Source organism: Thamnophis elegans, chromosome Z (assembly GCF_009769535.1).
Source record: "Thamnophis elegans isolate rThaEle1 chromosome Z, rThaEle1.pri, whole genome shotgun sequence".
Classification (NCBI taxonomy): domain Eukaryota; kingdom Metazoa; phylum Chordata; class Lepidosauria; order Squamata; family Colubridae; genus Thamnophis; species Thamnophis elegans.
Genome location: NC_045558.1, coordinates 54431796 through 54457239, shown reverse-complemented (window position 1 = coordinate 54457239; position 25444 = coordinate 54431796). Strand labels below are relative to the sequence as shown.

General features: G+C 38.5%; 1 protein-coding gene and 2 long non-coding RNA genes across 3 annotated transcripts in view; 1 reads left to right on the top strand and 2 right to left on the bottom strand.

Moving 5' to 3' along the window:
• Nucleotides 1-58: 58 nt before the first annotated feature.
• On the bottom strand, nucleotides 59-856 carry LOC116522482. The gene is made up of 3 exons (XR_004256971.1): nucleotides 543-856; nucleotides 210-273; nucleotides 59-100 (listed from the first exon to the last, which is right to left on the bottom strand). It is a non-coding gene; the product is annotated as an uncharacterized LOC116522482 (long non-coding RNA).
• Nucleotides 857-2754: 1898 nt separating this feature from the next.
• Nucleotides 2755-9775, bottom strand: LOC116521091. Its single transcript, XR_004256912.1, has 4 exons — nucleotides 9677-9775; nucleotides 5077-5152; nucleotides 4728-4817; nucleotides 2755-2794 (listed from the first exon to the last, which is right to left on the bottom strand). It is a non-coding gene; the product is annotated as an uncharacterized LOC116521091 (long non-coding RNA).
• Nucleotides 9776-9882: 107 nt separating this feature from the next.
• PIK3R4 (phosphoinositide-3-kinase regulatory subunit 4) overlaps nucleotides 9883-25444 on the top strand; it is a 53253-nt gene continuing 37691 nt past the window's right edge. Inside the window, exons 1-6 of the mRNA XM_032235731.1 lie at nucleotides 9883-9986; nucleotides 10964-11071; nucleotides 13442-14204; nucleotides 22192-22325; nucleotides 22439-23021; nucleotides 23979-24113. Of these exons, the coding sequence (XP_032091622.1) occupies nucleotides 13475-14204; nucleotides 22192-22325; nucleotides 22439-23021; nucleotides 23979-24113 (1582 nt within the window). The 5' untranslated portion in view covers nucleotides 9883-9986; nucleotides 10964-11071; nucleotides 13442-13474. The remainder of the gene's footprint in view (nucleotides 9987-10963; nucleotides 11072-13441; nucleotides 14205-22191; nucleotides 22326-22438; nucleotides 23022-23978; nucleotides 24114-25444) is intronic.

Genomic DNA, 25444 nt, shown 5'->3' with positions numbered 1-25444 from the left:
TTGCATTAGGATGAAACAAGCACACAAAATAATAGAAAAGGAAAATTACTGTCCTTTTTGCGTCTTCTGCACCACCACCTCACTACCTTGCTCCAATAACCTGCACAAAGAAGGAGACACAGAAAGCAAGACTTTAATTGCTTGCACTTCACTATCCCAAGGATGAACACAACACATGAGCTCACCCAGAAATAAAGACAGCTACTTACAGAGGAAAGATCTCACTAGCTTGACAGTTTTCTGCACACCATCTTATCACTTTGCTCCAACAACCTGCACAAAGAACAGACACAGAAAGCAAGACTTTAATTGCTTGCACTTCACTATCTCAAGGTATGAACACAGCACAGAGCACACCCAGCAATAAAGACAGCTACTTACAGAGGAAGGATCACTGGCTTGCCAGTCTTCTGCACCACCACCTTATCACTTTGCTCAAACAACTTGCACAAAGGACAGATACAGAAAGCAAGACTTTAATTGCTTGCACTTACACCTTACATAAGAATAACACAATGAAAGAGATACACTCAAGCACTTACTTGTATTATTGCTTTCCTGGTTGTTGATATTTCCATACTGTTTTTAGGCTTCCAGATTCCTCTGTTGCAGTTTTCCTGGTCTTTACTTGTGGATCATCAGCTGTGTGGTGGTGCGCTCTGAGCCAAACTTTTACTGCAGGAATTGAGTCCCATCTCTCAACAGGTATGCCAACAACACTTATCACCATCAGATTACTTATGTTTGGAACAATTAGGTGTGTTCTTTTGCTTTGAACATATAAGGTTCATTTTTGAGAACCCCACTTTCCGCCTCTGCTGAACTAACAGCAATTGTCATGACAATATATTCTAGCTTTTCTGATACTGTCAGGAATTTTGTACTTGTCTGGATTTTTCAGAACATTTTCCAAAAAATCTCTGTAGTCGTTCAAATTAATTTCATAATTAAAAATACTGCCAAATGCATCCAATGCTTCCTTTGCCTCAGCCCATGGAATGACTACATCTTCAATGTTCCAGTAATTTGGCTTGTAACTTGTTTGCGACTGGCAATAGACTACCTGTTTTAGATGGTCGCAAGCCATCAGCCTTTTCTTCAAATTGGTGATGATGCTTGACAGAAGCTTGTCACGAGGAAGGGCAACAAATTGTGATTTGGAGCTAAATTGATGTTTTTGAAGGCTTGTGTTTTTAGCACTTCCACAAGTTCTGTTTCATATCTGCCCTTTCTCTGTCTAAGCACTTCAAAAGCATTGATTGTTTGCATACTAACTTTGCCATGATGATATTTGTCTCTCTCCCCTGTAGGGCATTTGACAGAAGAGAAATCTCATTTAGGATGTTGATTATCAGGGCCAAATCCTGCAAAAAATTTAGATTTTCAAAATGGGAAGCCATGCTTGGGAATCTTTCATTGCCCTGAAAAAACTGATGTAGCGCTGGATAAGCACGCCACACAGCTATGGTTGCCCTTAAACTATAGGCAGCTCATCTTAGTCCCAAAACTCTGCCAATCTTCACAATTTCTATGCCCAATTGTTTGGAGATTTGGAAGAGGTCATTCTGGCTTTTGCAGGATTTGTGGAAGGTGGTGTGTATTTTATCAAGGAAAATCTTGAAGTGGTTGATCTGCTTCACTTCTTTTATTTCATCATCCAGCACAAGTTGCAGGCGGTGGTTCAAGCAGTGCCAGATGACGATGTTTGGGAAGTCTTGAGCTATTCTGGTGCTGACGCCAAATTTTCTTCCCAGCATAACATCAGCACCATCGAAGCAGAAAGCGATTAAATTCTTCCATAGATATTTGGTGGTAAATCCAACTTTATGCAAGCTTCCCATCGATGCGGAATATATGGTCTCTGCATCTTGTTTCTGTAATTCCAAAAGCTCAATAAAGACAGTTGCTGGGCATTCTGGATCCTCAACTCTAACAAAAACTATCAGCACTGCTTTCATTGAAAGTGTTGAGGCTTCATCGATTATTAGGCATACCTTTTGATTATTTGCAATAATCCTGGAAAACACGGTGGTCTTGATTTGGTTCGCATTCAACTATTTTCACTGCAGATCTCTGTGAATGCAAGCCAACTCCCACATCCACTCCAACCGTATTTAGCAAATTTACCTGTGCTTCGATGTCTGAGAATTGATTACTTTTTTGCGCTAGATTGTAAACAGTAGAAAATATTGTGCAAGTACTGGATAAATATTTCTCAGTTAACTTATCCAGGGGTTTGGTTAAAGCTTCCTGCTCCCATTGCTTCCTGCTCTCCACGCAAATAAGGTGTGCTTTTGATTGAAAATGTTCCCTTAATTTTTTTCTGAGTGATGCTTGTTGTGTGTCCTTGGTTTTCCCTGATGGCACAACCTGGAAATGTTTCCACTCTCTAGAAACATGAATACCTTTCCCTAATGAGAACATGGGTTTTGCACAGTACTCACAACCCACCTTCTTGTCGGATACTGCCAGTTCATCATACTTGTCCTTGAAGTGTCTGTATTGCTGCAAATTCCAGCAGTCAGGAAGTTGTGGAACTTCAGTGGAGTTGATGGACTTGCTGTTTTCTCTGACCTCAAGTGGTGGTAGTGGTCGTGCTGGTGGCACTTGTGTTGCTTGTGCTGGTGGTGCTTGTGGTGCTGGTGCTTGTGGTGCTGGTGCTAGTGGTGCTGGCGGTGCTGGTGCTGGTACTGGTGACTGTTGTGGATCAGCTGATTCCTCAACTCCTTGGTTTTTTGGAGAAGAAAGCGGTCATATTCTGTTGCCTCTTCTTCATTATGCTAAGTAATACTGCCTGCCAAAGAAATAAAACAGTATTGGACTCAATTGTGGTTGTAAGCTGAGGACTACAGGTAACAGAAGGGACCTCTGCTTTCAACCAACAATGTACAGTCTTTTCAGGAAGGATGAGAAATAGGAAAGATATACACAAACAGGAAAGATATAGTCTTTCATCCAAGAAGATAGTTCAAGAATGAATGTCATATTCCCAGAGCAATACAGATTTCCTTTTTCTGAAATGTAGTTCTCAGTTCCAAAAAACAAGAATATATGAATTAGGTTCAGTACTTAGGTTGGTCCAAGTAGCTATTCAGAAGTTAGTGGTTAGAAGCAATGGTAAAGCAAGATATGGAATTAAACCAGAAATATTTGTTGGCTACTTGAAAGGGTGTACAATATATATTAATTTTACACATGTTGGTAGCTGCTGGAATTGTGTTTGTACAACAGTGGAAAAACAGAGATATGAAAATGAATAATATTACAATGTGCAGGAATAAATAAATTGACAATTAAAATCAAGAAGGCTTTGAATACTTTTCACGTGAGATTTGTTTTAGCAATTGCTAACCAATGGAAACAGAAATCAGAAATCCAGAAGTATGAAAGAAAACACCAATTATGTAAGGAAAGGTCCCTAAATGTATAAGGAAATATTACTAGATCATTATTAATGTGTAGATAACTGTGGGACATTACATACCCACACCCACACAAACTATGACAGTGCCAGGAAAACACCAAAAAATAAGAATTTCCCCCACCAAAAGACTGCAAATGAAACCAGGGTTTTTTTCTCTAACCCTAAGGACAGGAAAGACAAAGCCACTGGAATAAAAACCATCAAGGCATTGTGGGAAATTATAAAGGACAGTGCCAGGAAACTCACAGAACCATCAACCACCACATAATTACCTAAACAATCAGGGTGAAACACACTAAATCTGGCAAAGCTGCCTTGCACCAACCTGGCCTGCCCATAGAAAAGCAGCCACTTTGAGACACATAAACCTGGTCTGAACACTTAAAAGCAACATATTGCATTACAAAGAAAACATTTGCAATAAGGAATAACATTTCTTGTAGTAAATATATTTTATAAGCAATTAAAAAATAAAAATTCCCTAAAAATTTTTAAAAGAAGATATTCTATAAATAAAAAAAAATCCTTAAAAACCATAGTTAAGTATTCCACCAGCAATAATTTATACTGTAACCATTTTAAGTATTGTAACAGCCATAGCATACTGTAACCATTATTCCACCAGCAATAATATATACTGTAACCATTTTAAAGTATTGTAGTTGTACCAGCAATAGTGTACTGTAACCATTATTCTACCAGCAATAGTTTATACTGTAACCATTTTAAGGTATTGTAGTTGTACCAGCAATAGTATACTGTAACCATTATTCCACCAGCAATAGTTTATATTGTAACCATTTTAAGGTATTGTAGTTGTACCAGCAATAGTATACTATAACCATTATTCAACCAGCAATAATTTATACTGTAACCATTTTAAGGTATTGTACCAGCAATAGTATACTGTAACCATTATTCCACCAACAATAATTTATACTGTAACCATTTCAAACTATTCCACACACAATAATTTAAAATGAAACCATTAAAAATGTTCCATACACAATAAATTACAATAAAATGATTTAAAACAATTCTATGCACAATAAATTTTAAAGTATTGACTATAGAGTTTTTAAAAATGGTATATTTTAATTTATTTTGGATAGAATCTTTTTTTAAATAGTCTTAAGACAATTTAAAAAAGAATCCACACACAATAAATTGAAGTAAACCATTTTACAATATTCTATACTCAATACGTTTAAGTAAAACTATTTTAAAAAATTCTATGCACAATAAATAAAATATTATTTTAAAATACATTGAAAAATAAAAGAAAAAAAAATGGGTCACTTACCAGCAGGCAGAATCAGCAGCTCTCCGATGCGATTGATGGATGCAACAGGGAACAGGCAAGCAGTGAGGCTGCAGGACAGGTAAGACTGAACTGGATGGACAAGGCAGGGTTGTCGTGAAGCACACCACCTGGCAGGCTTAGCCAGCCAGGTGAGGCTGGAGAGGGGGGGCAGGGGGCTTTCAGCCACGTGGCGTACGCCAGCCCATGGCTTTGGCGAAAGCTAGGCTACAGCTGCCGCCACCCACCCGCTTTCGGTCTTGTGGCGTACGTCAGCCCGTGGCTTTCGCGAGCTGGTGTAAGCTAGCCTCCCGAGTCCTGCCGCCCCCCCCCCTCGTGCTTAGTTGCTTACCTGAGGGAAGCAACAAGCTTCTGGAAGATGAAGGGTGTTGAAATGGAGGACCTGGTCAGCAAGTGCGATGCGACAGCTGTTCGGGAACGAAAGATTTGTTTGAAAAGAGAAGTCTCCAAAAGAGAAAGACTCTTTTCAAAAGAGGCCGTTGGCGCCATGCTTTTAAATGGGTCGCCTCCAGCCTGTTCACTGATTGGCTGGACTCCAGCCAATCAGTGAGTGGTGGGCTGGGCTAGCCTAGTTTAGTGCAGATGGGCACTATTTACTTCTGGGTCCACCAGTTGAACCTCCTCTCACCGGCTCAGTGAATTTCACGAACCGGTTTGCTCGAACCAGTGCAAGCCGGCAGAAACCCATCACTGGTCTCCTATCTTTTCATAAGAGCCTGTAGTCCTGACTCTGCTGTTGGGGGAGTTCCACACTAGGAGAGTTCCACACTGAAGGTGGCTGCTGGATTGATGGCAGACTCCACCTCCCCCAGCTTGCTCTTGCAGAAATCCCTCTCCCTCCTAGAGAATGAAATATTTTGGGGTATATTAAGAGGCAAAATATATTTCCCCAAAAGAGAAATGGAGAAACATGCTCTTAAGAGAGAAAGCAGCCCTAGTTTCCTGCATAGTAAAACAGCCACCAGCGGATGCCTAAAGATTTTAGAGGTGGATATTTGTGCTCATTTAGAAATCCAGGCCAATCTATTCACAAACAAAATACCTTCAGCTCTAGATGATGTGATTAAGGACAAGTTACCGTATATACTCAAGTATAGGCCGACCCAAATATAAGCCGAGGCACCTAATTTTACCACAAAAAACTGGAAAAGTTATTGACTCGAGTATAAGCCTAGGGTGGGAAATGCAGCAGCTACCGGTAAATTTCAAAAATAAAAATAGATACCAATAATGTTTTTGAATATTTATTTCAAAGAAAAACAGTAAACTAGCTCTGTAAGTGGAAAAGAGCTTGGAAAGCGGGGGATTACGCCGTCTTGGCCAGCCGATCCCCCCCATCCCGTCCTCTTTTCTCTGCCGGAACCCGGGCGGGGGGACTCAGCGGCGACCACCTCCATCCCGCGCCTCAAACCCTCTTCCTCCCCTCCACTCCAAAACTCCTCGGGCAGATGGCGAAGGAGGGGTGGAGGTAGAAGCGTTCAGTTTTAAAAAAAAGACTGGGGAAAAAAGAATTGAATTGAAAACAGTAACGAGAGAGACAAAAATCAGAGTATCCAAAAAAAACCCCCAACCCACCACTTTTTTTGTGCTTTTTTGCGCATCGCTCCAGGATCCCTCTCCCTCTTTCTCTCTCTTTCCCCCCCCACAAAAAGCAGGACGTAATAGAGCTGTTTCGAGTCCCGATCATTCGGGATCCATTCAGAATCCTCTCGCCGCCAAACTCTTAAAGCTTTATCAACTCTACAACAAACCCCTTTTTCTCCCCTCTTCTCCCCTCCTTTTCTTCTCTTTTTTTCCTTTCTTTTCCTTTCTTTTCTTTCTCCCGCAGACACACGCCCCAAATTTTTGCCGATTCTTAACCGCCATTGGGGGGAATGGAAAAAGTGGAAAAGGCAATATTCTATCCTATCTGGAATAACACGGGGGATTCTCAGTCATCCTGGAGCTCCCTGGACATCGCAGCAGCCCCAAGTGCGCGGGATCTCAGCGTTTTTCGCATCGGGCGTGTTGCAAGAAGAGGGAGTGAGCTTAACATCTCAGCTTTGCTGCCCAGCACTGGCAGAGGGGGTGGCTCCCCCCCTGCTCAGAGCACCTGAGCTGGGCACCGCGTTACCCCTGCCCTGCCTACTCAGACCAGCTGAGCCTCCCTGGACATCGCAGCAGCCCCAAGTGCGCGGGATCTCGGCGTTTTTCGCATCGGGGCGTGCTGCAAGAAGAGGGAGTGAGCTTAACATCTCAGCTTTGCTGCCCAGCGCTGGCAGAGGGGAATCCCGTCTCGGCCTCGGGTGGCTGCGGCAGAAGCAGCGAGCGTGGGGGCAACACTTCACTGGGAGTGACCTCTCTTTCTCCGCTGCATAGGGATGTGGGGAAAGAGCTCGGGCACCCAGTTTTCTCTCCCCCCTTCTTTCCTTCTCTCTCTCTGCTCTGGGAAAGGAGCAGCGCTCTGGCGAGCCCCGAGAGATTCCCCTGTTCTCTCTCTCTCTCTCTCTCGCTCTCCCGGCCCTTCCAAGCCGAGGCGGCGGGGGTGGGAAGAGGAGTCCGCGGGGGTGGGTGGGAGGAAAGGGAGGCGGCTGCGGCGGCTGGGCGATGGCCAGCAGCAGCCGAAGCAGGGGGAGGGAGAGCGAGATTTTGGTGAGGCAGCCGCGGGAAGGACCGAGGGAGGAGGAGAGGACGGGGCTGCTTGGGAACGGAGAGGCAGGAGAGCGAGGCGGCTGCCGGCCGTTTCACCTCACGCAGAGAACTTCCACTCGTTCCCGGGGCTTGTGCCGCCCGGCACAAGCCCCGGGACCGAGTGGAAGTTCTCTGTGCGAGGTGAAACGGCCGCCGCCGCAGGAGAGCTGCAGGGGAGGGCGGAGGGACGCTACCACGCCTCGCGGACTCGCGGCGTGGTCGCTGGGAACCGCGCAGCACAGGTGCCGCCACACCGCGCTGCGCGGCAAACTGACACAGAGGGAGGGGAAACTCACAGGGGCGCCGGGCCATTCACGAGCGTCACCCAGCGGCATGGCCCCGCCCCTTTTTCTCCTCCATTTCAGGCAAATTTTTCACGGACTCGAGTATAAGCCGAGGCGGCTTTTTTCAGCCCAAAAAGTGGGCTGAAAAACTTGGCTTATACTTGAGTATATACGGTATGAGCTTTTAGGACATATTAGGATTAACGCACCATCATTTAAATAGCAAAAGATGCAAAAGTCCCCTTCATTGCACAATCCCAAGAACAGTTCAAGCTTCAAAATCATAGAAATCTATACAGATCCATCCATTCATTCAACCATTTTATCAGCTGTCCCAAAACTGCATGCTGTGGTTCTGCTCATCAATACACAGAGTTTTTATTTCCAATCAGCCTCCATTTTATTTTCAAGCCTTTCTCTCGGCTTGGAACTGGACCAGATTTTTCTTCCAACACTCTCTATTCTTCATCTGTCCAATTTTTTTGAATATTACATTGATATATTCTTGTTGTGTTATTTTTTATTGTTTACTTAATTGTTCTATTATTTTACTTTTATTTTGTTATACTCATTTTTTTTCTTTATTTATAGTCCCACAGTGAGATAAGCAGCAAATAAATTTAGTAAATAAATAATACTTTAGACATGGAAGAAATTACTTAAATAAGCAATACACTCAGTATATCAAGACTATGAAAAATTGTAATTTTATCAAGTTCCTAATAACAGTTTAGGAATATATAGTATATATTGAATATGTAGTATATATTAGCAATTTGTGATAAATTTTCTTCTGAATATAAAAGTGTATCTTTCATGCACATGCACACACACAATCTTTTTTCCTTTCTTTTTATCTTTACTATGATAATTTGCTTTTTTCTTTTTTTACACTTTTATTTTCCATCTACTATGGATATGCCTTTACTCTTTTATTTCCCCAATTGACTGTCTGCAAGTAAACTATACTTACACCAATGCACTCAAGTGCTTCTTTTGAAAAGCTTTAAAATCTACCAATAATACTATGGCTTAGCATAACCAATTCATTAGCTCTTCCCTACATTTCCTACACAGTACTAGACTAAAATGTGGATGACAAATTTGTGATTCAAACATGCAGTCACAGTGTATTCACTGAATAACCTGGGTAAACCATGAAATACCATATTGCACAAAGTCAGATATTGCTTCACTTATATATGGTTAAGTATGAACATTGCAAATGAAAATAATTTATGCTTGTGCAAATACAGTATATGACTTTTGATGGCTGCAAATTATATAATGCAACCTTCTAGGCCCGAAGGCCTTTCAATATGTCTGGGTTTTCAACTTTCCCATTCCTGAGTGGACTGGTCTGATTATTACCATTTTATTGTCTGTTCTGAAAAGAATCTGTCCACTTTACAGAATTGATTTAAGAATTAATATTTTGGTCCTCGCTTCCTCAAAGGAGGCTTTTTCAGCATGACCCCTTCCACTGCTCACCATCACTTTTAACATTTTGGAAAAACATTACACCTAGTTCTTTCATAAAGTATTTGTGATTAAAGACTCCTTAGCCCTGCATTTTAAATTCTACCTTAATTGTATTTGGAGAGTATCGTAAATATGGTTCATTAGTGATTTTGTTATTAAGCATGGATCTTACTAGTTGTCTGAAGTGTGTGCAAATGGCTGAAGTATAAATTCCATTAACAAACTTAAGTACGGAACCTGGAGCCCCACACAGTTGGTGCCAGCAGTGAAAATTCGTCCTCTTTGAGCAGAGAAAGACCCAAAATATAGGTTGTGGGGAAAGCAGCTGACAAAAGCGAACTAAATAGGCACAAAGCACTGAATGTAAAGACAGATGAGTGAGCACGATGAATCCATGAATTAACCCATCTCTCAGATCAATGATTGAATCCCAAATTGGTAGGAAGGTCCTTCGAGGAGAGCGAATCAATCACAGCTCACAGCCGTCCCTCTCACCCAGGGTTGTTGTAAGAGTAAAACGCGGGTTGTTTCTCTGCGTCTCTAACTCCTCTTCCAGCCCCTCCCGATCTTATTTCCCTAAGCTATCCCAGCTTCTCCTCGGAGTCGAGGCCGGCCTTCAAACAACCGGCCAGCCTCCTGGGTTACGTCTCCTCGCTTCGTCAGGATATGAGCTCACGATGCCACCTCCTCCTTCCTTTTGTGTAATGCTTACCGGTTTCGTGTAAGCAAAGAAGCCGAAAATCACTCTGGGCCCTCTGGCCTGTGTTGCCGGGGTCGGTCCCCTCTAGTTGTGGCGAGAAAGAGGGTGAGTCGTGAGAGGAGGGGCGGCTGAAAATATGGGCTATAGAGCTCACTTGCTCGGCGCTTGATCCATCTGTAGCATGGAAGCTGGTGGATGACCGCTTGTGGGGCATTAAGGGCAGTTTGGCAGAAGGTGATTCGGATTACGGTGGCGTGTTTTCGGCAGCCAGCAAATTGTACCGGGCGTCTCTGGCCATGCGGGCTGGTAGTCCTAGGGCATCAGGCGGCTGGGTGGATAAAAAAAAATATCGTCCTCTTGGGGCTTTCCACATGCTTTCTCTGGAAGAATGCCTCTAATTCGGAAGATTTTGGAAGATTCTTGCGTCCCCCCCCCTCCTTGTTGTCTGAAACCCCCCCTCCACAAGCGAGTAGGATGTGGCTTGGGCTATATCCGAAAAGTCCAAGCTCAAGTCTGCCCTTAGCTACTGAAGCTTATCAAAGAGCCAGTGAAAGAGATAGAACTCAATTAAGCTTCCTCAGGAAGTTGTTGTTTGAGAGCAATAAGGGATTGCCCTCAAACAACAACTAAAGGCAGGGATCTGTGTTCTGAAGGAAAGTCAAGATATACGAAAACGATTTGAATCATCTGATTTCAGCGTGGGGAAGACGGTGACAGGCAGTGAATGTTTGTAGGAATGAACAGAAAAGCAAACAGATTGACTTTGACAAGCCAATTAGTTTCAACTTGTCACGTATAATCATGATTTTTTAAAATCATCATCCTCAAAAACAGCTGGGATTACAACTGTTACTCAGATCCAGATAAACCACTTTATAATTCAATTCTTTCCATACCTTAGTGGTGTAGTGCCTTTATAAGAATATGAACTTAAAAGTACAGAATATTTTTCTGTTCATTCTTCCTGAAGAATGTCCATGAAAGTTGGAGAAATGTAATTCAGCATATGAAAAGACCTAATATGGGAAACCTATTATGGGCAGTAAGTTGTTAAATTTTGTAATTTTGACAATACATTTCAGAAAGAAGCTGGATAAAGTTGTACATTACAGTACTGACCAAAAGATAATACTGGAGGAGAGACAAGCAGTTATTTTGGTGTTACCGCTTCAGAAAATCTTCTTTCTCAGTTAAGTATACTGTTATGATCACTGACTAACATTGTCTGAAATTGCATAAATGTTTTCTAAAATCAGTGGAAAATAAAAACAATTCATTGTAATGCTATAAATTCAGATACAATATTAAGGGATTTTAATATTAAAACTAACAAATATAAAATTTTGTCATCAAAAAATTAAAAGCGGCTATATAGCAAGCTGCTAAGCAAGCAAGAATGTGCAAAAATATGTGCATATAAATATAATTAGGGACAATGACTGAAAAAAGTATAACAAAGAACTAAAGCATAAAGTAACTTTTTTTAAAAAATTGATCAGAAATATAAATAGATAGTTTTACAACTTTGTTTATACACTTTATGGGTATAAATTATTTATACCTTATAAATACCAATGACTCTGAATGGACTTGCAACTTGGGTTATTGAAAGTCAGAAAAACTAAAACAGTACATATAATAGACATATTAGACATAGAACGTAGCAGCTATAGTAACGTAAGCTTTTTGTGGCAATTATTAAGGCTATGGGCTGTGGTTTATATTAACAATAATATTTATTGTTTATATTAAATTTGATCCCACAAGAAATAGGTAAGAACTATACATTGAGTTATAAAAAATAAAGGCCAGGTACAAGTGTAACACAAAATGTATGTTGTTAAGCAAGACAGTAGTTAAGTGAGTTTTGCTCCATTTTATAACTGCTTGCCAAATTAATTAAGGAAATCCCTACATTTGTTATGTTAGTAATATGGTTGTTAAATGAATCTGGCTTCCCCATAGACTTTGCATGACAGAAGGTCACAAAAGATGATTACATGACCCTTGGATTATGATTTCCAACCATCATAAATATAAACAAGCTGTCAAGTGTCTGAATTTTGATCACGTATGGCTAACCATGGATGGCTGCAATGGTCATAAGTCACTTTTTTCAGTGCCATTGTAACTTCAAATGATTACTAAATGAATGGTTGTAAGTCAAGGACTACATGTAAATAAATAAAACTACTTCATAAATTGTTATTTAAAGTCAATATGACTGCTCCTTTAATTACAGAAAGGATATTTAGTACATAGAAATAATAGTTGAATATAATTACAAGTTGCATGGTTTTATTTTTAAAATTATTATTTTTTAAATTGTATGTATATATGCAATATAGTTGTGTATCTCTGTGTAGTATATACAACATATACCCAAATATTGTACATTAAATATAACAGGAGAAGCAGTTTAGAAAATACTGGGTTAGATCTGTAAAAAGTTAATTGAATTAAAATGAAATTCATTGCATGATTATTTTGCTTGTTCATTTCAATTTACTTTTTGCAAAGCATGTTGATAAGGGAATAGGTGTCTGAGAAGATAGATTTAACATTTTATTTTCTGTTTATTATCATTTGTTTTCCCTTTCCTTTTTAGTTCAGCAAAAAAGTAATAACACCAGTTTAATATAAAGGCACAAATATTCCCAGGGCCACTGGCAGACAAGATGCTCTGGATTCAGCTGATATAGGATCATACTTGCTCCATTTCTACTATGATAAATTTTGAGGGTTACTATTGTAAGATTAGGAAATATTTTCACCACATCAGGAAAAGGAGAATAAATAAATAGTTAATCCTCTGTTAACGACTGTCCTGTTGGTGACCATTCAATGTTATGACAGCACTGAAAAAGTGACTTTATGACCAGTCCTCCACTTAAGGTTAGATTATTGCCATTTACAAGCTTTCTTTAGTAAAAATACACCTTTTAAATTTGATAACTTTAATCACTATAGATATATTGTAATATCTTACCTGACAATAACATAATCTGGCCCATAAAAATAGCTGTCCATTGTTTTATTACTAATGTTGTAATTGTTTTTAATAAATTACAATATGGTTTTGTTTGCTTCTTGTAAAAAAGGATAAAGTTCAATAAACCAGTCAGTCCCTTAAGAATATTTGTAATAGTTACCATTATTCAAATATATATGTGTAGCAAAATAAATTGGGTTTCTCTTGTAACCATTGATTTATAGTCTATTAGTAGATATCAGGAAAGAATAACTGCAAAGACAGAAATTAGTATAATGTACTACCACAAAAATATAAGTAAAATGGATTTTTTTTTGTGAAAAATGTGGCTACTGAGAGACTATCTTGAGTTCTGAAAGGTAAAAAAAATCTCTATCCAAATATTTAATCAATAGTTTTAAAGAGTTATGTTTGTTTAATCACAAATGAAAAAATACTAAATTTATTTTTTATTATAAACAATAAAAGCAACTATTTATGCTAGTAATTTGGATGGGAGCAGTGCATAAATATCCTGGGTTGAGAACAATATCTGTACCAAAGTAATAAAAGTAACTGTCTTTTTTAGGTGGCACAGTAATATTAAAGTGAAGAAGTTGCAATGGGGAATCAACTGGCTGGCATTGCCCCCTCTCAGATACTTTCTGTTGACAGTTATTTTTCAGACATCCATGATTTTGAATATGACAAAAGGTTGGGCAGCACTCGTTTTTTTAAAGTTGCGCGAGCTAAGCATCGAGAAGGCTTAGTGGTTGTCAAGGTGTTTGCCATTCAGGATCCAACCTTACCATTAACTAGTTATAAGCAGGAGTTGGAGGAACTGAAAATACGGTTGCATTCTGCACAAAATTGTCTCCCTTTTCAGAAAGCCACATTATCTGAAAAAGCAGCCATGTTGTTCAGACAGTATGTGAGAGATAATCTTTACGACCGAATTAGTACCCGGCCATTCCTAAACAACATTGAAAAGAGATGGATTGCTTTCCAGATCTTGACTGCAGTAGATCAAGCACACAGGTCTGGAGTCCGGCATGGAGATATCAAAACTGAAAATGTAATGGTGACTAGCTGGAACTGGGTCCTTTTAACAGATTTTGCAAGCTTTAAACCAACCTACCTCCCTGAAGACAATCCTGCTGATTTCAATTACTTCTTTGATACTTCAAGAAGGAGAACATGTTACATTGCTCCAGAGCGTTTTGTTGATGGCAGTATGTTTGCCACAGAATTGGAGAATATACGAGATCCTTCCACTCCCTTGGTTGATTTAGTCAACAGTAATCAACGCAGCAGAGGGGAATTGAGACGTGCAATGGATATATTTTCTGCAGGTATTTCAAACTGATCAAATGGTTAAAGTTAATCTGTGCTTTGCCTTCATAGATGATGAGTAGTAAACACTTCAATTTTGAAAATTAGTATTGAAAATATGCTCTGATTACTGGAAGAAGACTGGGGAGCTTCTGTATAAATATGGGATCAACTACTACACTAAATCAGTATTTCTCAAATTTTGGAACTGTAAGATGTGTAGACTTCAACTCCCAGAAGACCCAGCCTGAACACAATACTAGAATTTTGGGAACCTGTTCTTTAAAGCAATGTTTCTCAATTGTTAACAACACCAGAGGTGTAGTCTTTCAGCTTTTGGATTTATACCAGAGCCCCAGGGAACTTTTCTCTAGCAGAGTGTTTGGAGATTCACAGTCATCCAGGTCATGGTTGTCCCAAAGGTGCTTTTTGTTCAAGAGGCAACTGGACTTTCTGGTTTTTCTAGCTCCTTGAATTTAAATCCTTCCATGCCCCACCATGCAGTCAGAACTGAAGAAGCTTCTTGGATGATAAATGAAATATCTTCAAATAAAAATTAGAAAGTCCAGTTGCCTCTTGGAAAAAAAGTATCTCTGGGACTCTAGTAGAGTGTGCGCTTTGGGCTGTTCTATGTGTAGTATTTATGTGGTGTCTGGTTGTGTGTGGCTTTTTATTTGTAGATTGGGATGTTGATGGTTGGCTATCAAGTTGTTGGCTATTGTTTCTTTGTGATGCCAGGTCCTTGGCCCCTAAGAACCTAATAAGCTGGTGATAAATCAGCACTCTTGTTGATTGACTTGCAGATCTCGGAAGCTACACTCTTACTGCTTCTGAAATGGTTATTATATTTATTAGACAATGCCTGTACAACATGCAAGGGAGAGAAAAGAAGAAAGAAGGTACAGGTAATCCCTGGGTTACAAGTGTTCCATTAGCAAATGTTCGAGGTTACGTGATGTGCCCCTAGTGTTTATGAGCAAGTCCCAAAACTACAAATCTTGCAGCACCACAGCAGTTGTTCACCCTTATGAACAACTGCAGATGCTCTGCAACATTTGTCCTGCGTGTTGCCAGCCAAAATGGAACTTCTGAGGTCAGATCTGCCACTCCTTTCCATTTGGGCATCCAGAGGCCTTGTCTGGCACTTTGCCACCTGGAGCCTCTGGAAGCCCGGACGGAGCTTCTGAGGGGTGGACTCTCACCTCAGAAGCTTAATTTCACCTGGCAACATGGTGGGCAAGGCCAATGGAGGCCTAAATGGAGCTTCTGAGGGCCAATCCCCCACTCATAAGCTCTATTTCGCCCAGCAATGTGCCTGGCTTGTGGAGGCCCAAATGGAGTGTCAGAGGGGTGCACATGGCTATGAGGCTGGAGAGGAGACTGCTCGCTAGATCTTCACAAGGTAAGTGAACTAGTGTGGCAGGTTGGGTGGGTGGGGGAAAGCAATTGTGGTGAGCATAAGACATTTCAGTGGATCATGGAGGCCTTGGGTGATCTTAGGCAGGTGGCCTGTTTCATCAGTAGGCCCCCACATGGCCTTCCCCACCCACCCTGAAATACCTTATGTGCAAATGCCTCACATTTGATTAGCAAATGTGTGGCAAAAGGAGGGAGTGATCCCGTTTAAGGTACGAGACTCACTGCCACAAATCCTCTGTTATGAATGGAATGGACAGGTTCCATTCTATTCTTAATTTGAGGACTGCCTGTACAAGACTATATGGCATACATCAAAAACATTTTGGAAACAATAGAATGTAGCTTCTGAGATCTGCAAGTGGACATTGCACAATGCCCAGAAACTACTGTATGAGGATAAATCATGCATTGCAGAAATTGCTTGGAGGTGGAAGAAGCTTCTATTGTAATCTACCAAATCCCGAGCATTGATTGCCCTATGACTATGTAGGAAGATAACCACCAGATTGCAAAAACACAAACAAGTGGTAAAATGAGCCCTGAACTCCTTGGTAGCCTCACATTGCAATGAACAAGGACATAATTTCATAGCTACTAAAATTGTTGGCTCAGCAAGTACAAAGATAGTCAGGGAAATGATTGAAGCCTGGGAAATGCATCCCTTATCAGTCAACAGGATTTACAACCAGCTTATCATGTACTTAGGAGCCTAATGACTTGGCAGCACAACAAAACCAGCCAATGACTTAATAGCTATCTATCAACACCCCAATCAATAAATAAAAAACCACACACAATCAGGCACTAGATAAATACTCTGCATAGAATAGCTCAAATCACACATTTTGATAAGAGAAAAATTTCTATTTGGATAGGCTCCAGCATAAGTCTGAAAACTTGGAAGACTAAATCTCTTATCCCAGTGACCCACCCAGATTGGAACCTGCAAAAATATATCTAGCTCAGGAGTTCTCAACTGGGGGTGCGAGACAATATTCCAGGGGGTAGGAAAACTTGGTTTAGAAGTTTCAAAATTATAGTATATATGCATAATTATTTGCATAAAATTATTTACTTTTGTAAGGGGTGCGAGAATATATCAGAAGTGTTCTAGGGATGCGGGATATAGAAAAGGTTGGGAACCCCCGACCTAGCTGGTTTCCATAAATCTTCCTTGAAAATAATAAAGCTAGGTTTGTTTTTTTGGGTGAAAGTGATACACTATTTCAAAATATACACAGAAGAATATCTGGATGTTTTTAACTGTGTTTTAAAAATTGCTACACATAGAAAGCAGTTAAGTATGAAAGATCAAGCTTTGCTTTCTGCAAAATTCTAGAATTCTACCGTCAGTTTTGCCCCCCCGGGGGGGGGGGCAAATAGTTATGGGTTTGTGGCCATCTATGTTTTGAAACTATAATATTTCAGGGAAACCTATTTGGTATTTCTGTAGAATTGTAAAATATGCTGAATAAAACTAGTGTCTGTATATTTGTATATTAGCAAAATAGAAAAAAGATTCTTCAAATTAATGGCAATTTAAACATAATATTTTTTGACAATTACAGGTGGGGCTTGTTTTATAGTTGGTCCTGAATTCACAAGACATTCAGACTTCAGCAGTCTTGTTACTGAGAAGGCAACTGGTGGTTCACATATTAAACTTGATTGACAGCATTGGCTGTCAATTGAGGCCAAGTTCTGAGTTATTGTTCTAACATGTCAACCTCTAAATAAATATGGGGATGACGACCATGATCTTGGTTTTTGAGGTGTTAAGCTTCAAGCCATATTTTTCAGATATTTCTGAGATTCTGTTGATGACAGAGTCTCGCCATGCTCTTGCCATGCTTACTGGCAAGCAGAACTATATCATTAGTATGTCTTAAATTGTTGATCTGAACACCATTTACTTTTAATGACAGCATCCATGTTTTCCAGTGCTCCATTGAAAATTGACTCAGAGTAGATATTAACAACAGCGGAGACAGAATACAGCCCTGTCTGATCCCTCTTCGTATTTCTGCATCATCTGAGTATTTTTGGCCTAGTTTCACATTTGCTACCTGATGCCAATATAGATTATTTATGATTCAGATGTATTTGTCATCTAGTCCCACTTGTTTCAGGATTAGTAATAGTTTTCTGTCTTTTATTTTATCAAATGCTTTTTCAAAATCGATGAAGCACATGTAAAGACTGTGATTGACATCTCTACAGCGCTGTACAAGAACTTGAATGCTGAGTAGGGTATCTTGTGTACCAAGATTGTTTCTGAAAACAAATTGTGTGTTACTTAGACACTCCTCAGTTTTGTTGTATATTCTTGTGTAAATTATTCTCAGGAATATTTTCAGGGCATGACTCATTAAGCTTATTATTCTGTATTCGGTACGTTTCTTTGCATTTATTTGGGGGTGGATTGTCACAAAGGTCTACTGTAGCCAATCATTTTTCTTTCCTGTTTCATATATTTGATTGAAGAGCTGCAGTAAAAATTTGTTCCCATTGTCTTCCAGCAATTTTAAAATTTTTACAGGGATATCATCAGATCCTGTGGCTTTTCTTGTTTTTGTTATTTTTATTGCATATTCAACCTCCTCCATAGTGATGTTTGGACCAATTGTTATCTTTCCTATATCTATATCATCCCTAGTGTCCTCAAAAAGTTCTTCAATATATTCCTTCCATCTTTTTAGTTTTTCATCTCATCCAAGATGATTTTTCTCCTCCTTGTCAACTAAGTTGTTGGTTTTCTTTTTGTAGTCACCTGCTGCTTCTTTCACTTTTTTGTATAAGTCAAAATCATCATGAATATGTTCTGTCTCTTCTATTTCTTTGCATCTTTTCTCAAACCACTTTTCTTTTGCCAGTCAAATTTTTCTTCTAATTGTTTTTTGCAATTCATTGTATTTTTCTTTGTTTTTATTTTTATAAGAGCATCTTTCATCCATGAGATGAAGAATTTCATCCTTCATACACTGTTATTTCTTGTGGTACCCCTCTCTTTGTTTTGAGTTTGTTACCTCTACTATTGCATTTTTAAATCTATTCCAATTCACTTCTACATCATTATTTAGGTTGTTGGTTTCTCTTAAATGAATTTCCAGTTCTTCTTTTATCTTAACTGCCTGTTTAATGATGAAGTCATTGTCAATTTTTGGTTTAGAAAGATTCGGGTTTTTCATCTTTTTTAGTTTCAGCTGGACTTTTGCAAGTAGTAGATTATGATACATCTGTGCCTGGGTATGTCTTTGCTCATTTTACTGAGTTTCTAAATCTTGTTTATTGTAAAACAGTCAATTTGGTTCCTTACTGTATTATTTTGTGTACCTGCCAGTGATCTCCAAGAGTAGAGGCGTCTTTTTGGTAATTTGAAAAAAGTATTCAGAACACATTGCCTATTTTCCTTGCAGATCTGTCACCTCTATCATTTCTGGTTTCTAAGCCAACATTTCCAACTACAGGAGCATCACTTTCTTCTCCCACTTTTACATTGAAGTCCCCCATGAGTATTGTGATATCATTACCTTTTTAGAGTTTTTCAATATACTGCTTCATAGAACTTCTCTAAATCCTCCTCCTCATTGTCAGCTGTGGGAGTGTGAACTTGTATAACATTCGTATTTACTGGAGTACTATTTATTTGGATCATCATCACTTTATCAGATACAGGAATAAAGGACTTGATGCATTTATTTACAAGATCATTTACTATTATAGCTTCTCCATTTTGATAATGTTTACTATTTTCAACAGAGTAGTGGATAGTATAATCTCCTATTCTACATGTTCCATTTTCAGGCCAGCACATTTCACTCACTCCCAATATAGAGATATTGTATTTGAACATTTCTTGGATAGTGTTGTGTGTTTTCCCAGATTCATTGGGAATTCATTGTTGTGTGTTTTCCCAGATTCATTTTCCCAGATTCATTGGGATTCATTGTTGTGTGTTTTCCCAGATTCATATGGGCTTCTCAAGTTCCAGGTTCCAATTCGTAGTTTTGGGTTTATCATACCTCTAGCAGACCAGGAGATTCTTAGCACCCTTGCCCCATTTAAGGAGTTCCTTTACTTAGAGCCATTGTAAATTTTTGTCGCCATTAACATGATTTTCCTGGGAAATATATAGTGTAGTAGTATCCCCTTTGCTTTCTACACTGCTGTGTACACGCTGTTCAAGTGGCTGCCACCACACCATGTGCTATTCTTCTGAAGCCATTCTGACCAATGAGGTCTCTGCCTTCAGTTGATACTGATGAGCCAGCTACCACTGACCAAGCCCGTTGGTCCATGGGAGGTATTTGATTCCCTCCAACCCACCATTATAGCCTCCTGCCTTTCTTTCACCAAACAGGTAGTTAGGCACCCCCTGCCCCTCCCATTCCTAATCCTGCCTTTCTTCCACCAAAGAGGCAGTTAGGCTTCCTCCTCCAGCCCCATTCCTAATCCTGTCTTCTACCAAACAGGCAGTTAGGCTTCTTTCTTAGGAGGAGCCTGGAACCCCCACAGAGCACGAAACCCCAGGTGGCGGATTGGAGGGCCCTACCCAGTATAGATTTTATGCTTTATCTATCTGTGTGTGTGTGTGTGTGTGTGTGTGTGTGTGTGTGTGTGTGTGTGTCTTTGGTTGGTCTTCCAGGAGCAATGTCATTGCTCCTGGAAGCACCAAGCCAAGCAAACAAGCCTGAACATGACGAATTAGACTTTGTCGAAACGTTGCCAAGACACTTCCAATTTTACACGGGAGAAAACCCGAATAACCAAAGACCTACATACTAACACCTGCGAAAACCTCAGAAAACATATATATATATATATATATATATATATATATATATATATATATATATATGTGTGTGTGTGTGTGTGTGTGTGTGTGTGTGTGTGTGTGTGTGTGTGTGTATACACATATATATATATATGCACACACACATACACACACAAACACACACACATGAAGATTAATTGTCTATGTGGATTTCAATCTTATAATGTGGAAGATTGATCTAACTAACTAGATGAGAAATAAACTTATGAATCATTCAGATGAAGAGAATACCATAATAATGAAACAGAACATTTAAAGGATATTTTTCTAGTATTCAATTTTCATCTGATTTTAAATTAGATAGCTTGTGCAGGTTGTTTATCTTTATGAATTAGTTTGCAACTGTCAAGCTTCAGTGTGGCATCACAAAATGCTAAGGAGCTTTTTACATTGCTTGTTGCATTTTTTTCACTTACATATACTTAAAGTAACCACTGTTTGTAATTGCAAAATCCTACATCAAATAAAAAGATGTAAAAACATTATCTTTAGATTATGAATTCTTTTTTCAGTTGACAACAAATTTAAAGCAGGTGTTGGCAATTATTTTAATGCAGGAGTATGATGTTTTTAAAGAGAGTTATATGTATAGAGTTTGTCAGAATGATGCTCCAAGAATAATTGAAACAGGATTGGAAGTGTAGTGTATCAGTTTTTAATTAAGCATAATGACAAGTATTTCATCATTGTACTTCTGATGTTTAATAACAACACTTCTGAATGTTATATATATGGCCCATGTATTCAGGGTCCAATCTTGCTTTAAAGTGAGCTTCCAAATGTTTTTAAATGATCTAGCTGCAAATCTAAATTGAGAAATCTATTATCAAAGGCTTCATGTACCTGTCTATCAAGTTGTACTTGATCAAGCATGTACTTTGTTCTGAGCCACCACTTTTAATAGCTGTGGAAAGAGAATCAATTTTGTTTGTTGTTCTGGTGATCTTTTCTGGATTTCTTAGGATACCAGAACCCACCCCCCCCCAATATGACTAATATTTTCTCTCTCACTTCAACGAAGTAGGGTTTCTGTTTCTTTTAAAAGTTACAAAAGAGGCAGTCACCTTGATAGCTTCTAGGTATTTTGAACAACATTCAATTAGCTCTCTTGCCATTGGCCATGTTGCTTTAGGATTAGTGGAAACTGAATTCTTTATTCCGTTTAATCTTCTATAAACCTCATTGCTTCCTCTTTGCTGGATGCAAGATGCAAACTAATACTGTATAATTAGGCTATTAAACACATGATAATGTATTAAGGAGGCAGATCTTTTTGTTGTTTACGTGGTCTCAGAGAAATGTGAATCCACATGATGGATAGATCAATATGATCTCATTGCAGTTATGATGTATATATGAAGGCATAAGCATGCTCTGAGAGCTCTCATATTTTTAACACATGAACACAAATTAATAGAACATATGGGGGTTTTCATATAATCAGGATCTTGACATGCAAATATGGAATGCTTTTTTTTATGTTAAACAACAGCCAGGTATGTAATATTTTTACTAGCAATCTAGAGCAAAGATTTCCAAAGCAGGTGATTTTAGATAAGCTTGGAATTAAAAATTTAAAAAATCTGTACTTATAGGGTTAGAATATTAATAGCATATTGTAGATATACTAGATCTAGTACTTAGAAAACATAACTGATTCAGTTATGATGGACGCCAATAAATGCACTTTAGAAATATTAAGTATAAATAAATAATTCATAATTGTCTAGTCTTTATTTTCTTTCCCCCCCCAGGTTGTGTAATAGCCGAGCTGTTTACAGAAGGTGTACCTCTCTTTGATTTGTCACAGCTTTTGGCATATAGAAATGGTCTCTTTTCTCCTGAACAGGTCTTAAGTAAAATTGAAGATCGAAGTATTAGAGAATTGGTAAATAATTCTACTCCTTTTATGGCTGCTTACTTAAGTTTTTCTACTTATTTGACAGCATTCTTTCTGAATCCTCTCCCTTTATTCTGCTACCTTGCCTCCCACCCTTGAAGGTTATTCAAATGATCCAGTGTGAGCCCGAAAAGCGTTTAGCAGCAGAAGATTACTTGAAACAACAACGTAACAATGCATTTCCTGAAATATTCTACACTTTCCTTCAGCCATATATGGCACAATTTGCCAAGGAAACCTTTGTATCTGCTGATGAGCGCATCCTTGTTATCCGTAAAGACCTCGACAATATAATCCACAATCTCTGTGGGCATGATCAAACAGAAAAGGCTGAGGGAGCGACAAAGGAAAATGGATTAGTCATCTTGGTTTCGGTAATAACTTCGTGCCTGCAGACCTTGAAATACTGTGATTCAAAATTGGCTGCCTTGGAGTTGATTCTTCAGTTGACACCTAAGTTAAGTGTAGAAATCCTACTGGATCGTATCACCCCTTATCTCTTGCATTTCAGCAATGACTCTGTGCCCAGAGTAAGGGCAGAAGCTGTTAGGACACTCACTAAAGTTCTGACTTTAGTTAAAGAAGTTCCACGGAATGATACCAATATCTATCCAGAGTACATCTTGCCAGGTATTGCTCACCTGGCCCAAGATGAAGCAACTATTGTCAGACTAGCTTATGCTGGTAAGAAGTGAGTGTGTGCTGGGTGATAAGATGAAAAATTATTAGGACTCATTTGTTCATCTGTTATTTCTCCTGTAAAATAATAAAGATGGCAGCTAATTATATATAAGTGTAACTTAGGTACTGAATTTTATTTCTTTATATCGGACATTAAGTTATTAAAAATTAAAACTTATATTTGGATACATCTTTCATAGCAAGAATGTTTCTTGATTTTATGTAATGTTCAATACCATTTTATATAGGCATTTCTATATAATCATATTGGTAGATGTGCTAAAAATTTAAGATAACGTTCCAGGCTCTCACACAAAATGTGTCTCAAAGATATGTTTGGAGTCATACAACTCCCATATAGTGATTGTGGCTAGTCTCAAGCCCTATTTACCCAATATGGTTTGTATAAGAAGACTCTCTGCTACCTATATAGCCCAATGAGACATATATTTCCATTACCAACTAATTTTTTATACAAAACAAATAAACTTATGGTATTTCTATTAGTATTCCTTAAGAATGCTTATCTGGGACGAAGGAGCACTTAATAATAAATATGATACTACAAATTACTCTTTTTCTTGTAACCTGGAGAGGGAATTGGGGAGGATAATTAAAATTACCTATGGAAACATTGGTGTCCATGTTCAGTGCATTACCAACTTTTTCTGAAATATACATTATAATGTTTGCAGCATTGAAAAAAATGCTTGGTTCATCCTTCAGTTTTCCAATAACTGAGTTTTTAGGTGAACAAGCCCAATTATATAAATTTAGAGAGAAGCATTTTTGCAATTATGTATATATGTTCACAGAGAGAGAGAGAGAGAGAGAGAGAGAGAGTGAGAGAGAGGGAGAGAGAGAGAGAGAATGAAATGAAAGTTATTTTAGACTTCTATGACTAAGATTAATATAGTTCCATATATTTATTCTGTGACACTTTGCTTTTAATCTTTGCAGAGAACATAGCATTGTTGGCTGAAACGGCTCTGAGATTTTTGGACCTAGTTCAATTGAAAACTCTGAACATGGAAAATGAACCAAACAGTGAAGAAATAGATGATACAACACATCCTAGTGAAAATTATGATACTGGTAATGTATTTCTTAGACTGACTTACCTTTTAAGTGTGATGTATATAATGAACCTAATGACATTTCCAGATAAATATCTACAGGAAAGGATTTCTGTTTTTTATGCTTTTTTAATATAACCTTTCTCATTCTAAAATTTTCAAGATATGCTGGCTAGGAATTATGGAAGTTGCAGTTCCACTGTATCTGGCAGAACATTTCTGATTACAAAAAGATACCAAAGATTTTCCATAATCTATAGCATTTAAGTAAAAGAAAGGAATGGTGAGGTAGTATAATTAATAATCCACTCAGTAGGAATACATCTTAATGTTCCTTTGTTAAATCACAGTTTATCTCAGAAAATAAATACCATATTTTAAGTTGGTCAATCTTCTGCTTAGCATTTTCAAATTCTGTATGGATCTCATGTACAGTATATGGATTTATATACACAAGCAAGACTTTCTGCATGTCACCTTATAATGTATATATGTAAAAGGAATTAATATGCAATTATTTTAATATTGAATTGTGCTACTGGAGATTTTGATCAAGCTGAGATTCTGTGTTCCAAGCACTATTACACTAATTCCAACTTGAACAATAGCATAGACTTTAAATGCCTTACAGCCCTTTAAACTGTAAGCCTATATAACTGATATTATTATCTGATGCAAGATAAGGCGTGAGTGCTAACTTGGAAGGAGTTCTGAATTGAATGGAAGTTACTTCATTAGTTGGAGGATAATTTACCCTCCTCTCTTGCTACTCATGTTCTTTTTAAACAACTATCCATTATTCTACCTTTCCTAACCTCATATCCTAGGAACTTTTGGAGACTGACTCCTTGAATTCCAGGGTATGATTTTGAACCTTTTTTTTTAATGATTTCCAGATGGTGTAGCTTCCCAGAGATCTCTCATTTTCAATTCCCATTCTTAGAATGCCCCAAAATAAGCTGATAAATTTTAACTATGTCCCAACCAATAACATCACCATGTCATAACATGTTTTTCTGAGACCATCTAAAGATTGAAAAGCTGAAATGCCCAACTTTTAGAAGTTTTCTATCTCTTCTGTAATTACATTGTTTTAAGGTGATGGCAGTGTAGGAACTCTATATGTTGCAGCTCATGTAGACACTGTGCTGTGAGCAAAATAATAGTGACTTGATCTTGTGTTTTTAATGTTCTGATAGCCAAATGTTATAAAGTATTCCTATAGCTCAAGTTCAAAATGTGTGAGAGAATGCCACATCAATGCATATTCAAATTTCCCCTTAGCTTCGAAGTTTTATTCCCTCTTTGATTTATCACATGATACAGTTTTAAGAAAGGTGGGTTGCAGAC